Source organism: Podarcis cretensis, assembly GCF_951804945.1.
Source record: "Podarcis cretensis genome assembly, chromosome: 12".
Classification (NCBI taxonomy): domain Eukaryota; kingdom Metazoa; phylum Chordata; class Lepidosauria; order Squamata; family Lacertidae; genus Podarcis; species Podarcis cretensis.
This window is the reverse complement of record NC_137181.1, coordinates 31,707,114-31,720,374: the sequence shown is the minus strand read 5'-3', so window position 1 is coordinate 31,720,374 and position 13,261 is coordinate 31,707,114. Positions and strand designations below refer to the sequence as shown.

Here is a 13,261-nt window from a genome sequence, read left to right as displayed (position 1 = left end):
CTTCAAACAAAGATCAGAATAATAAGAGCATTCTAAGTTGTTGTTTCATGAAACCAATCTCTTAGTGTTCTTTAGAAATTATTTTAGTTTTGTGACATTCTTTTTTAATAAATAGATTTTGTGACTTTTTTGGAACAGGAGCCAAAAGCCAAATGAATTCTTTTCACTTCTGAACTTGACATGGGTGCTTGAATGCAAACACTGGCTGGCAGTGACTCTACAAGGATTCAGATGAGGGACATTTGTAGCTCTGCCGCTGAGCTATGGCCCTTTGTACTGAATAAATGTCACTCCTGAAGTTCACCTTGTTGTAGATAAAGGTCCCAACAACCTCTCCATAATGGATGCTAAAATATAATGCTGTGCATGATCAAAAGAAAGAAGCCAATGCCACAGCAGCCAGAACCATTTCAAGCTGTCCTTCTATAGCAGTGCATTAAGATCAATGCTTTACACATTCTTGAAACTTGGTACAGTATATGTGAATCCGGTACAATCATGATTTGATATGTAGGTGCACAATTTATTAAAAGGCCTCTGAATCTTTGGGGTATGTGAATAACAGAGGTGGAAAGAAGACTGCAAGAAAAAATGGGCAAGGTTGACTTTTACCGAGGGGGAAAAATACTTGTAGCCATGACTTTGAGTCTTAGTAGTGTGCCTACTTTAAAGTTATCTATTGAATTTCACTTACAATTTAAAACTTTGGAACCTTCTTTTTAAGGCCCTCTTTCACTGTTTCCAAAGTCGTTGTCTTGTTAGGTCTCTGATATCTCACTCTGCTACTTCTGTTCATACTTCACACACACACACACACACACACACCGTGCTTGGACTCTTCTTCCTGTTAATATGATCTCTGGCATGCTTGCTCCCTTTTTTATAGGAACAATGCCAAGATCTGTTCTTGATCTTTCTACTTGTCATTTAAAAACAAAAAACTAACTGTGTGCTCCTATAAAGAAAAATGGGTATCATTTTTTACTTTTTGGATCTGATTCACTCCTATGGATACTTTCTCGGGAGTAAGCGCCAATGAACTCTGTGGTACTTACATGCATAGTTGCATTGCACTGAGCTGCGCAGCTGGCATTGTTGCTATTTACATCTGTGCTTTTCTTAGGTGTGCATTTAACAAGGCTTCCATTTTCTGAAACAGCACAGGATCGAACTCAATCGTTGTAAGAGTTCATTAATATTAGTAAAGCTTTGGGTAGCAAGGGTTAAATGTGCTATATTCATACAAAGTAAACTTGCAGTAGAGCTGATGTCATGTGTTGGAATACATACAAGCAAAGAAGCAACTTTCCTCTTTGCATGTGTGTACCAAATGTTGTCAATGCTGTTGTTCTATCTATGCCCCTTATGCCTAATACCAGACACAACTTTATAGCAGTCACGATTCAGTTGTTTCAGTCTGAAATATCTGTTAATGGGCTGGAAAAGCTACGTATTAGGTTAGAAGCAAAAGTTGATCACACATTATCTGTTAAAATACCAAGGTGCTGATTTAGCTTAGTACCCTTTACACATGACTGGCTGTGCCATTATGTCAATGGGGATGCATGTTCAAATGCGTGTTCCACTGAAAACAATAAAGTGTGGCTCAATGAAATGCGTTCTTTCAAACTGCTAGGTAGGCAGGAGCTGGGACAGAGCAACAGGAGCTCACACTGTGGTGCGGATTCGAACTGCCAACCTTCTGATCGGCAAGCCCAAGAGGCTCAGTGGTTTAGACCACAGTGCCACCCTCATCCCTTCTCCAAGACAAGGCTTCTTCCTTCACTGCAACATTTGAGACGTGTGCATCCAAAGGATGCACACATGGAATTAGGAGTGTGCCATTAGGTCTTACTTGTCGGCTTCCGATAGGCATCTGGAGGGCCACTGCGAGAACAGAAAGCTGGATTTGATAGGCCTTTGGTTTGCTCTTGTTAGGGCCTTCTTAATGTTCTTGCGGAGCTGCTTGTGACATCTTATTGAAAAAGGAAGCCTGTGAACATCAAGCACCAGTTGTGCTTTCAAAAGGGTGTGTGATAGCGTATTTATTTTCGATATTGATTTATTTTCCAATAGTGCAAGCTATACATATGCAAAATGTCCCGTGCTGCTAGCTTTTGTTGATACTAACAACCAATGGATTGTGATGCTTCAATACCATTGTACTGAGTGCTTTATAAAAACCTAGCTACAGCTTAAGCTTTATGAAATAGCCAATTTTTGGTTCAGCAAGCCAGTATCAATGGCAGACAGTTGGGGAGCAGAGCTGAAGTCCAAAAATGTATTCTTGGGTTTCTACAAATAAGGTCATTTATCACACCATTTTTCTTTGTCCATTAATACCCAGCAAGTTTATCATTTATATATACTCATACATTTTCCTTTGAAACAGTTGAAGCGGGTTATATTTTCTCTTCAAAAATTTTATTTCTCAGCTTGAAGTGTTCCACTTCAATACAATACACGGGAGAACAGTTGCAATGAAGTATGTTCAAAGCACATTTTTCTTTATTACAATGACAAGTTTGAAAAGCACCTTGTGATTTGACATCATTTGGGAAGGGGAGGGAAAGTGCACTTCGCCAGCCGCAAGATCTTAGTTTTATTGTCTGAGCAATGAATCTAATAATAAAAGCCAACTCGATTGCCTTGCTGAACTATAGACACATCCTTCTTTTCAATTCCAAGCACACATGTCTGTCTGTGTGTGCACGTAAATGTGTGTGTATGCACACTCTCACACAGGGTTTCTATCATCAAATGGATGTCCTGCAGAAGACTTGCAACTGACTAGCAGGGCAACACCTTAATCAACTGTCTCACATTTAACTGAGGGTAAGCTATTACAATACGACAACATGCACTTTCTATGTCCAAACAACGCATCATATGAAAAGAGAAAAAGCTTCTTATTACTAATGTACCAGTGAGTGAGACAGAAGTTTACTGAAGATAAAAAGCTTAGATGTCTAACAATGTGCATTGTTTTGTTATTGTTGCTCATTTAACCCAACTATATTGGGTTCTCCCCTTCATGGATCACTGCCTTGCCGTGGCAAAGGGGCTTGAAGAACTCAGAGAAGCTATGAACTATGCCGAGCAGGGCACCCAAGATGAACAGGTCATAGTGGAGAGTTTTGACCAAACGTGATCCACCTGGAGGAGGAACCGGCAATGACAGGCCTAGACAGCATCTTGAGAAGTAGAGACATCACCTTGCCAACAAAGGTCCGTATAGTTAAAGTTATGGTTTTCCCAGTAGTGATGTATGGAAGTGAGAGCTGGACCATAAAGAAGGCTGATCGCCGAAGAATTGATGCTTTTGAATTATGGTGCTGGAGGAGACTCTTGAGAGTCCCATGGACTGCAAGAAGATCAAACCTCTCCATTCTGCAGGAAATCAGCCCTGAGTGCTCACTGGAAGGACAGATTGTGAAGCTGAGGCTCCAGTACTTTGGCCACCTCATGAGAAGAGAAGACTCCCTGGAGAAGACCCTGATGTTGGGAAAGATGGAGGGCACAAGGAGAAGGGGGCGACAGAGGACGAGATGGTTGGATAGTGTTTTCGAGGTTACCAGCATGAGTCTGACCAAGCTGCGGGGGGCAGTGGAGGACAGGAGTTCCTGGTGTTCTCTGGTCCATGGGGTCACGAAGAGTTGGACACAACTAAACGACTAAACAACAACAATAACAATATTGGGTTCTAGAAGAACAGATCCTATATTGCTGAACTATCCGATTATATATATTTGTAGAGCTTCCTCTCAAAGCTGCACTGCAATAACGTTTCTTTCCTTTGTCCTCCATGAAGAGAGAAACGAACTAGACCAGAAGTTGCATGCAATCAAGTCTAGTCAACTTCGTGACCCCATTTGCAAGTGTGGGGCTGGAGAAGTGGCAGCCATTAAGTGTAAGGTAAAAAGAACTCTCCCTACCACAACCTCTCCCATTAAGTCTAATGTAAAAAGGCTACTAGGCATTGATAGCCGTGTCCTCTGATTTTGTCCAATTGTCTTTTAAAGCCACCCAAGTTGATGGCCATCACTGCCTCCTGCAAAAGTGAGTTCCATAGTTTTAACTATGTGCTGCGTGAAGGAGTACTTTCTTTTATCTGTCCTGAATCATCCAGCATCCGGCTTCATTGGGTTAGTCCACAATTTCTTTCTGGAAGCTGAACCTGGAGCTGATGCACGTAGACTGCATTGTACCACATTTGGCCCCTTTGTGTGTTCTGGATAAAAGATGCTGAGGACCGAAGATCAGGGTGCCTGTACGATTAGTAAAAGCAGATGGTGGAGCATTTCCCATGACATGTTACTATGTTTTGAAGGATTTACCCCACTTCTCTCCCACACATGCGTTCTTGCTGAAGCTGCTGCATTGTTCACTGGAAGACAACACAGAATGTTGAACCGCAGCCCAGCACAGAAACACATTTGCTTTGTTTGGGAAACATCCAAAATCTGCAGACTTAACTGTAGCCTGCTAAAGCATTTTGCGCTCTCAGTCTCGATGTAAAGCAGGACTCCTGCCCACTAAATCTGAAGGGGAAGGAAGGCACGCAGCCATTTCTCTTCACATGTTCTTTCGGAAGGTGATATCTGTGAATTTAAAGCTAAGATATGATGCCGTGAAAAATGTACACGTCCCATATTATTTCATAGCTTTTCCATCATTTCGTGAACACCCAGGCATCAGGCTGTGTTCTCAACCCATTTACACCTTTGCGGTTTGTTAATGACAGCCTATAGGTGAGGGGTGGGTGGGAAATGGAGTAGTTAAGCCTAGAAGCCAGTCATTAGTCTTATTGTCAGCCACAGTATATCTCTGAACTTTATAAGTAATTCATGTCATCCCTTCGCTCTTACCCCTCAGCAGACTATCCATTAAAACTGTGATTCTGTGTGGAGCTTCACAGAGAGCCAATGGATGGCCGATATGGGACAAAAGAGGCTTGCAAGTCTATGATAAATTGAAAAGCTGGGTCATATATATATATATATATATATATATATATATATATCAATTAAACTTTAGCAGAGGGACAGTGTCAGCCTGAAATAAAAGCAGACTAATAAATCACGGTTGCTGTGCTCGGGTATTATTTAAATGAACATTAACATTCCTGAAGTAAACCTTTGCAGAAATTAGCAATATCCTCCATGTACACAGATGCTTCCTGCATTAGTCTTATTTAGGCATTATACAAATCTGGAAATGCAATGCATGAGCAAGGAAAGTGGGCAGTGGGTGGCGTACAGAAGTACAGGAGGGGAGTGACATTTTCTGTTTTGCCTCTGGCAGCAAAACATCCTGAGCCAGCCTTGCTAAAGGCCAACAGAGAAAGGACAGAGCAACACACGTATGTGAAGATGCTATTTTTGGTGCTATTTCTGAAAAGGCCCCTGTCTCAATTACTTCTCCATCCACTGCCTGCCCCCAGATAATGAGGGAACCAAGAGCAAGGCGTCTGAGGAAGGCCTTCATAGTTGTATGGAAGAAAATGGTCCATAAGGCATTTTGGACCCAGGCTTCCAAAAAACCCCACTTAAAACCAGTGCTTTTGAATAGGTGCTGGAGACCACCCGGAAGCCAATAATACAGTTGCGGTAAATGTACAGTAAATTTAGGGCAACAAAGGCTCCTGTGTGTGCTTTCTAAGTTATAAAAGGCAGAGGAAGAAATAATGGAAGAAAAAGTATTTTAAGACACACAGGGGGATATAGAGAGCCAAAGCAGCTCACTGTTTCTTCCATTGAAAACCCCCATGTCCACTGTGCAATGTATCAACATGAGGCAGTAATGTCCAGTGAAGTGCATTAGCGTGGAAAGTTACCAGGGCAATCCACTCTGTCATCTGCTGAAATATCACAGTGGTGTTTCTGTCAAATACACCAGACAAGTATTGGTAGAGAAATGACCATAAATGTGTTTATATGTGGCACTCTTTCCCAGGGAAAGTTGCACAGTGGACTTTGTAGCTGTCCCAGGGAAATCCAGATAGCATCTCAGCTTGAGCCTTGTGATGATACAGCTGGGAGGCAGATGGCAATCTCTTGGGGGTATCAAGCTGGACAGAACAGCTAATTTATGCACGGAGCAGAGAATGGTGCTGGCACAGGGATTTGACTGCCAGCCTGGAAGAACAAAGGCCCTCCTACTTCCTGCCCAGTTGAAGTGCTTTCCTAGTTTTCACCTATTTAATTATAGGGTTGAAGAGATTGCCAACTGTGTCCAAAGTCATTAGCTCCCCCTGGAAATGCAATCTCTGTGTATCTGAAAGAGGTCACCACCAACAGAGCTTAAGAGAATGGGATCCTCCCCAGGTCAGTGACTTGATGTACTCTGTGTGTGTGTGTGTGTGTGTGTGTGTGTGTGTAGAATCAGGAGTTCTGCAGTGGGGGGGTGGCAGGAGGAAGAGATAGGAGTTGACTGAAAGCTAGAAGCGTTTTGGAGATCCAAATTCTCTCCCCTGGGAATCTGATGGCCTGCTGCCTTACAGAAGAACATGCTCTTGTATGTTGTTGTTGTTTAGTCATGTCCGACTCTTCGTGACCCCATGGACCAGAGCACGCCAGGCACTCCTGTCTTCCACTGCCTCCCGCAGTTTGGTCAGACTCATGTTTGTAGCTTCGAGAACACTTTTATACCTATAAATAAAACAGATTTTGCAAAAACCTATCTAAAGTAAACCAACGGCCCAGGTCAGTCTGTCTCTAGAACTTCTGACTGAGGCGTGTGCAGTGCAAATATTTATTAAGCAGAATCAGCCAGTTGCATAACATGTCCTGTAGAAATTACATTGCCAGGGAGAACACCAAAGTTAGAATGGTGACTGGTGCCCTTTGAGAGTGATGGAACCGAAGCCAGTGAGGCCAACAGTAGGGAGAGCCGGAGTCAGTGACACAGAATCAACTAATTCTGGTTTTGACCCCATCCTCCTCCTCGTGTTCTACAAATTGACAGTCAGCACCACCCAGAGCTGCCTCAGGTAGCGCAAGTGCAAGACGCGGAGCTGCCACCCTACTGCTTTCACCACTAGCTGAATGTTCCCCTCTCACCAAGTTCTGGTGTTGGTAGAAATGAGGAGTGGCAGAGGGTGGGGAAGCAGGGAGGTGGAAGACAGCACAGTCCCATTTTGATCAGGTGATGAAATGGTACAGATCGCTGCTGGGGCCACCTTTTTGCTCAATTGAAAAGCCCCAAAGTCCACAAAGGTATAAACTACAATCTGTGTAAACAGTGGATACACTAGTTATTACACACTCCCATTACCATTTAAATTATAATACAGAATTACATGTTGAGGCTATGGAACATAAAGGTTTGTTTTGTTATGTTTGTTTGGCAGCAAAAGTAACAGTGAAAGAACTGGCAAACATTTCAGGTTAAACATAACTGCAGGACTGCTTTTTTTGGAGACCTATGTAGCAGTGAAATATTCCAAGAGGGAACAAGGCTTTGTATCGCTTTGCAGATTTCATTTCCTTCTCGCTGGCTCTAAATGGGTTTATCAGACAGTCTGAAAAATGTTTTAGCAGCTCAGTCCTAAGACTGGCTACCCCAGCAAACCACCAACTCCACTAGCACGATGCCAGAAGGCACAGAGGGCAGCTGAAATTGTTTAGGATCAAAATGCTGATAGCAAGTTGCAGTTAAAACTTTTAGGTGGTCTGTATAATGTCATGTTGAATTTCTAATGATATAAAAGATATCCCCTTGCAGTCCATACCTTAGGACTGGGGTCAGTAGCTGAGTGCCTGAAGATTGACACCACTTGATTCCACATACTCCCTGTGCTGCCCTGTGATGTGTGGCAGGAGACAGCTGGTTCCTTAGTGTACCTTTTTTTATTCCCTAGGTGGGGAAAAAAGCAGCATGTAATTTTCTGCTATAATTTACAGAAAAACAACTGTACATTCACGTAAGCTTTTGTATATCAAAAACCTATATTTTCAAGAAGTTTTAAACTAAAGGGGTAGGGGAAACAGATGGCCTCACTCAGATGCACTTTTGAGAGCTAATTTAAAGATGTTGGCTCTCATCAGTATGAATCATCCTTTTCAGAGGCCTAAGAGTTTTTTTATCTTACTGTCCAATTACTTGAAATTCTGATAAAATTATCTTAATGATATCCTACCTGTTATATTTCAGTGATTTGCATATATTATGCAGAGCACATTGTAGATTGTAGATTTCATTGTAGATGGAGAGATAAAGAAACAACTCATCCATGGTTTTTTTAAATAACGTGAAGGCATTAAAATAATTTTAGAGATTTGGCACATGTGCATATATTCCAGCATATGCACTAAATAATAACAATTTGTTATTTATGCCCCGCCCATCTGGCGGGGTTTCCCCAGCCACTCCCCAGCAGCTCCCAATAGAATATTAAAACACGTTTTATTGTCAAACTTTAATGTTTGATGATAAAACATGTTTTTAATACTCTGTTGGGAGCCGCCCAGAAGTTTTTAATAACTTCTCTAAACAGGGTTGCCTTCACTTGCCTTCTAAAAGTCAGATAGTTGTTTATTTCCTTGATATCTGATAGGAAGGTGTTCCACAGAGCAGGCGCCGCTACCGAGAAGGCCGCTTGCCTGGTTCCCTGTAACCTCACTTCTTGCCGTGTGGGAACTGCCAGAAGGCCCTTGGCGCTGGACCTCCGTGTCCGGGCTGAACGATGAGGTTGGAGACGCTCCTTCGGGTATATTGGGCCAAGGCTGTTTAGGGCTTCAAAGGTCAGCATCAACACTTTGAATTGTGCTCAGAAACATACTGGGAGCCAATGTAGGTCTTTCAGGACTGGTGTTATATGCTCTCGGCGGCCACTCCCAGTCACCAGTCTAGCTGCCTCATTGTGGATTAATCATAGTTTCCGGTTCACCTTCAAAATCTTCACGTATGGAGTCCCTTGCATTTAGAGTGGTCATATGTCCTACTTTATTTGCATCCTCTATTTTAAGAGCTGTCTGGTCCAAGTCCTAGTGTAAAGATAAAGAACCATCAGAAGCAGAGGGAGGGCTTGAAATTACCTGCCAGCGATTAGCTCATGAACAGCACAGGTTTCTCCTTCATCAGCCTTCTTCACCGTGGTGAAATGCATTTCTATTTTGTTACTATGACGTCTATATCTGCATATATACATATGAATTAGCATGTGCAAATTTATTGGAAACCTGTGCCCCCTTTTGTCTTCTTTTTTGGTGATGCATTTTTTCCCTGTAATGCATAATTGGCCACCCTACTTCCAGCGGTGACTGGTGCTGAATGGGATAAAGTAGGGAGATTAACAGTAGCTGCAGCCAGAGCTAGTAAGTGTCGGAGACAACTGATTCAATTTTTGCTCCATCTTCCTCCCTGCCAAATTCTACAAGGGCATCACTGGGGCTAAGGAGGGGGAAGCTGACAGCCAATACCACCCCTTGGACTGGATGTTAGAGTAAGGACAGCAGATGAGGGTTGATTGAAGTTGGTGGGGCACAGCCCCGTTTGCCTCCACTGTTGTTAGTGTAACAATAACATTGCCAATATCATTAACTGAAGCAAGGATGGGGGGAAATATGAAAAAAACAAAACCTGGGTGTACATTTCTAGACGGTCAACAATTTATTGTAACTTCTTTTTCTAAAAGCCTGGTTAGAAATATTTAAATATTTCCTGAACACAAGCAAAAGATACAGAGTTTAGTATACTACTTCTGTCCCACCCCTGCCTCCCCACCCAAAGGTCCTGTTTTGGGACCTAATGCTGGTTTTTGCTGGCAAAAGAACCACCAGCGCTAAAAGCTTAAAGGTAAAGGACCCCTGGACAGTTAAGTCCAGTCAAAGGCAACTATGGGGTTGCGGCGCTCATCGCTCTTTCAGGCTGAGGGGGCCAGCATTTGTCCACAGACAGCTTTCTGGGTCATGTGGCCAGCAGGACTAAACCGCATCTGGCACAGTGGAACACCGTGACATAAGCCAGAGCACACAGAAATGCTGTTTACGTTCCTGCCACAGCGGTACTTATTTATCTACTTGCAGTGGTGTGCTTTCAAACTGCTAGGTTGGCAGGAGCTGGGACCGAGCAATGGAAGCTCACTCTGTTGCGGGGATTCGAACCGCCAACCTTCTGATCAACAAGCCCAAGAGGCTCAGTGGTTTAGACCACAGCACCACCAGTAGTACATCTACACTGATGAAGCCATCAGCACATGTTGTGGGGCCTCCTCAATGGAGATGCAACCCCAGGGGTGAAGCTCTAACACTCCCCATATGAGTTCCAGTCAGTTGAGCAGGTGGCAAGCATTACTGTGTTAACCACAGTGTTGGATTGGTCATATTATCTTGGTTCGATGTATGCTCTGGCATGCTTACGGTATTCTTGTTTATTTTGTATAGTTTTTCTTGTTTTTAAATGCTGTCTGCAAGGTGCTCTGGAAGTTGTCAGACTGAAAGGAAGGCGTTTTAAAAAATGTTCTTTAATAAATAAATATATCAGATGCAGAATGCATATAGAAATGAATCTCTGTATCTTAAAAGTTCCATATGCAGTTGGCCTTAGTTATACAAGTCTGTTATTACTTGTATACTGTGCCTTCCTCAACATTTGGATAGAGAGAAAAACATCCCTTAAGCAAAGTACAGACTTTGCAAAGTTTCAGACACGAGTGTCTTGTGGATAGTTGGTTTAGGTACGTGGAAAGTTATTCACTCAGTTCTTGGCTTGAAGAATTGTAATGCAGGACACACGCTTACTTTTGGGAATTTTCTCCTATCCTCCCAAGTTTTGGAACGTAAAACTAGAGTTGATTCATGCTGTTGGCTACGTTTCTGCACATGCTGCAGTTTAAGTGCAGTGTGTTCTGGCAGCTCTAAAATGCTTAAGAAGGGACAAAGTACATCTCTCCCATTCCTAGTTCCTCTTGCCCTTCCCCAATCTACTCCAGAAGGTTGGATGAATGACCCAAACAGACTTGGGAGAGGAATGCACAAAGGGCACAGAAGGAGGGCAGCAGGAGAGGGCATCCCATTGCACGGACAAAAGTCCAAGTGCTAACATGACAGCTTCATTGGATACAAGGCTAGAGCTTTACTCCCTAAACCTGATCTCAAAGTTAATGTCCTGTGCAAAAAGGGGGAAGCTGGACTGCAGCAATGGAGTGAAAGGAGTCCTGTAAGGCAGAGCCTATCGCTGAAATAAATTTGCATACAATGCCAAGTTTAATATAAGGTACCCACTTCTCTTACAGTTAGCAGCTTAAATAGCTAACATTAATTTATGCTGAATACACAGAGTTAAGTTCACACAGAATAACTTAGATATATTAATTACAGCATATCTTTTTTGGAAGGTGAAGTGCATTCTGAATACCATGATTGGGCCTCAATCCATATTTGAGGAACTCAAGCAGATTAAAATGGCAATGTGATTACTATGCTCATAGCACTACAACAGATCATTCTAAGAGACCATTAAAGTAAACTGGGTAAGCCTTTTTTTTAAAAAAAAAAAAAAAAGATTGCATACAAACACTTTTTGTATGGAAGAATATTAACTTTTTTGTACATGTACATTCTCTCTTTTTGGGCAATGCTTGATTTTTAAGTCCCTTTTATTAGGCAATCAAAAGTTTATGCCAGAGGCTGTACTATAAATTGTTCTTACTTTTCATATTGTACCTCTTTTACTTTCCCATTTTGCAGCAAAACCCAATACATTTAATATTTCTATAGCCTTGAACAATTAATAAAAATATAACATGGGCCTTGCCTGTCTGCTTTCATTATAAATATGTGTGTCACTAATAGGAATGTAAAGTATATGGCACCATCTATTGAGAGAAATCAACAATGCATGATATTTTGAGCATATCCTCACCGTATTATGTAAAAATTTATAGGACCAGAGTTAGAAAAGTAGCATGGAGTGAGATGAACAGTTTGGAAAAGCAGATTTAGTGAAAGTGTAGCTTTGATTACCTAAACTGAAATAAAACTGAGTTGCTACTAAAGTCTACCTTGTTAAAGAACAACTAATATTTTCAACATTATTTCCTCTGAGAAGCACAAACGCTGAATGATCGGCCTCAATACATGTTAAAAGAATGCTATAAAACTACTGTTGGGATTTGAAAACCAATTCTGTGTGGAAAGTTTGTTAATAGTTTGCCCATAATCAAGACCAATAAAGCCTATCCCAGCAAAACAAAACAATCTAGAAATGTGCTATAAGTGGCTTTTCTCTTGAGAAATTTCCCATGTGCATGGTGGGACCCCAAGACTACATGGTGGCGCTCAAACAGTTGAAAAAATACAAGAATGGGTGACACGTCTGTGCAGACCGTGAACGATCTTGTACACTAATTTGTTCTACGTAAATAACTTCCTTCCTGCCATCTTCTCTTTCACTTTTTGGCAGCACCCTGCAACTGTCTGTAAATATAGGCACTAATTGAGAAGAGAACTTTATACACGGTGGTGGGTTCTAGTCCACAACACTTTCCTTTGCCAGCGCACAACAGGGTAGCAGACTTTTAAGGCTCCTGTTAGTGCACTGGAGAGGAATCGGACAGAAAAGGGGAACCAAAATGATCAAAGGGGCGATGAGAGGTTGTAGCGCTTGGTACTTTTTAGCTTAAAGGGTGAGAAAGAGGCAACACAACTTATGAAGTTATGCACGACTTACAAAGTGACAAGAGAAAGTGGATGGAGAAAAGTTCCCCTCTCCTAACACTATAACTCATGGACATCCAATGGAGCTCAATGTTGGGACTATTCAGGACAGATATAACTATTTCTTCATGCAGCACCATATGGGACTGACTCCCACAGAGGTGGCAAGTATGACCACCCACTTGGATGGCCTTAAAAGAGAACTGGACAAATTCACGGAGGACACAAGGCTATCACTGGCTACTAGCCACAATGACCATCTTCTTCCTCCACTATCAGAGGCAGTATGTCTGTGAACAGCAGTTGCTGTGAACTGCAGGCAGGCAGAGTGCTGTTGCGCTCATGTTCAGCTTGCAGGCTTCCCACAGGGTTCTGGTCGGCCACCATGAGTACGGTATGCTGGACTACACCACTGGCCTAATTGCAAACTTTTTGAGTCCACGGCTCCCTTGACCAACCACATTTTTTTCTGCAGCTTCCCTGTGACTACTTGCACTAAGATTTCATTACAGCACGTCTATAAGTGGGTAGACTAGGAATCTGGGGTGTGTCTGGGAGGCAGCGAAGAGGACAACTCAAAGAAGGTTGGCCATGGAGGAGAG

At 42.4% G+C, this 13,261-nt stretch overlaps 1 protein-coding gene across 2 annotated transcripts in view; it reads left to right on the top strand.

The window, feature by feature from the left end:
- The window catches only part of LOC307199993 (uncharacterized protein), a 19,947-nt gene extending 6,686 nt beyond the window's left edge, over positions 1-13,261 (top strand). The window contains exons 3-4 of one of the 2 annotated variants that reach the window (XR_013832285.1): positions 3,812-3,915; positions 12,939-13,261. Coding sequence is in view for 1 of the 2 variants with exons in the window: in XM_079948244.1 (XP_079804370.1) it covers positions 3,812-3,915; positions 11,339-11,416 (182 nt within the window). In the remaining variant the exon portion in view is untranslated. Of the gene's footprint in view, positions 1-3,811; positions 3,916-11,338 lie in introns of both variants that reach the window. The other variant, XM_079948244.1, reaches the window with a different exon arrangement.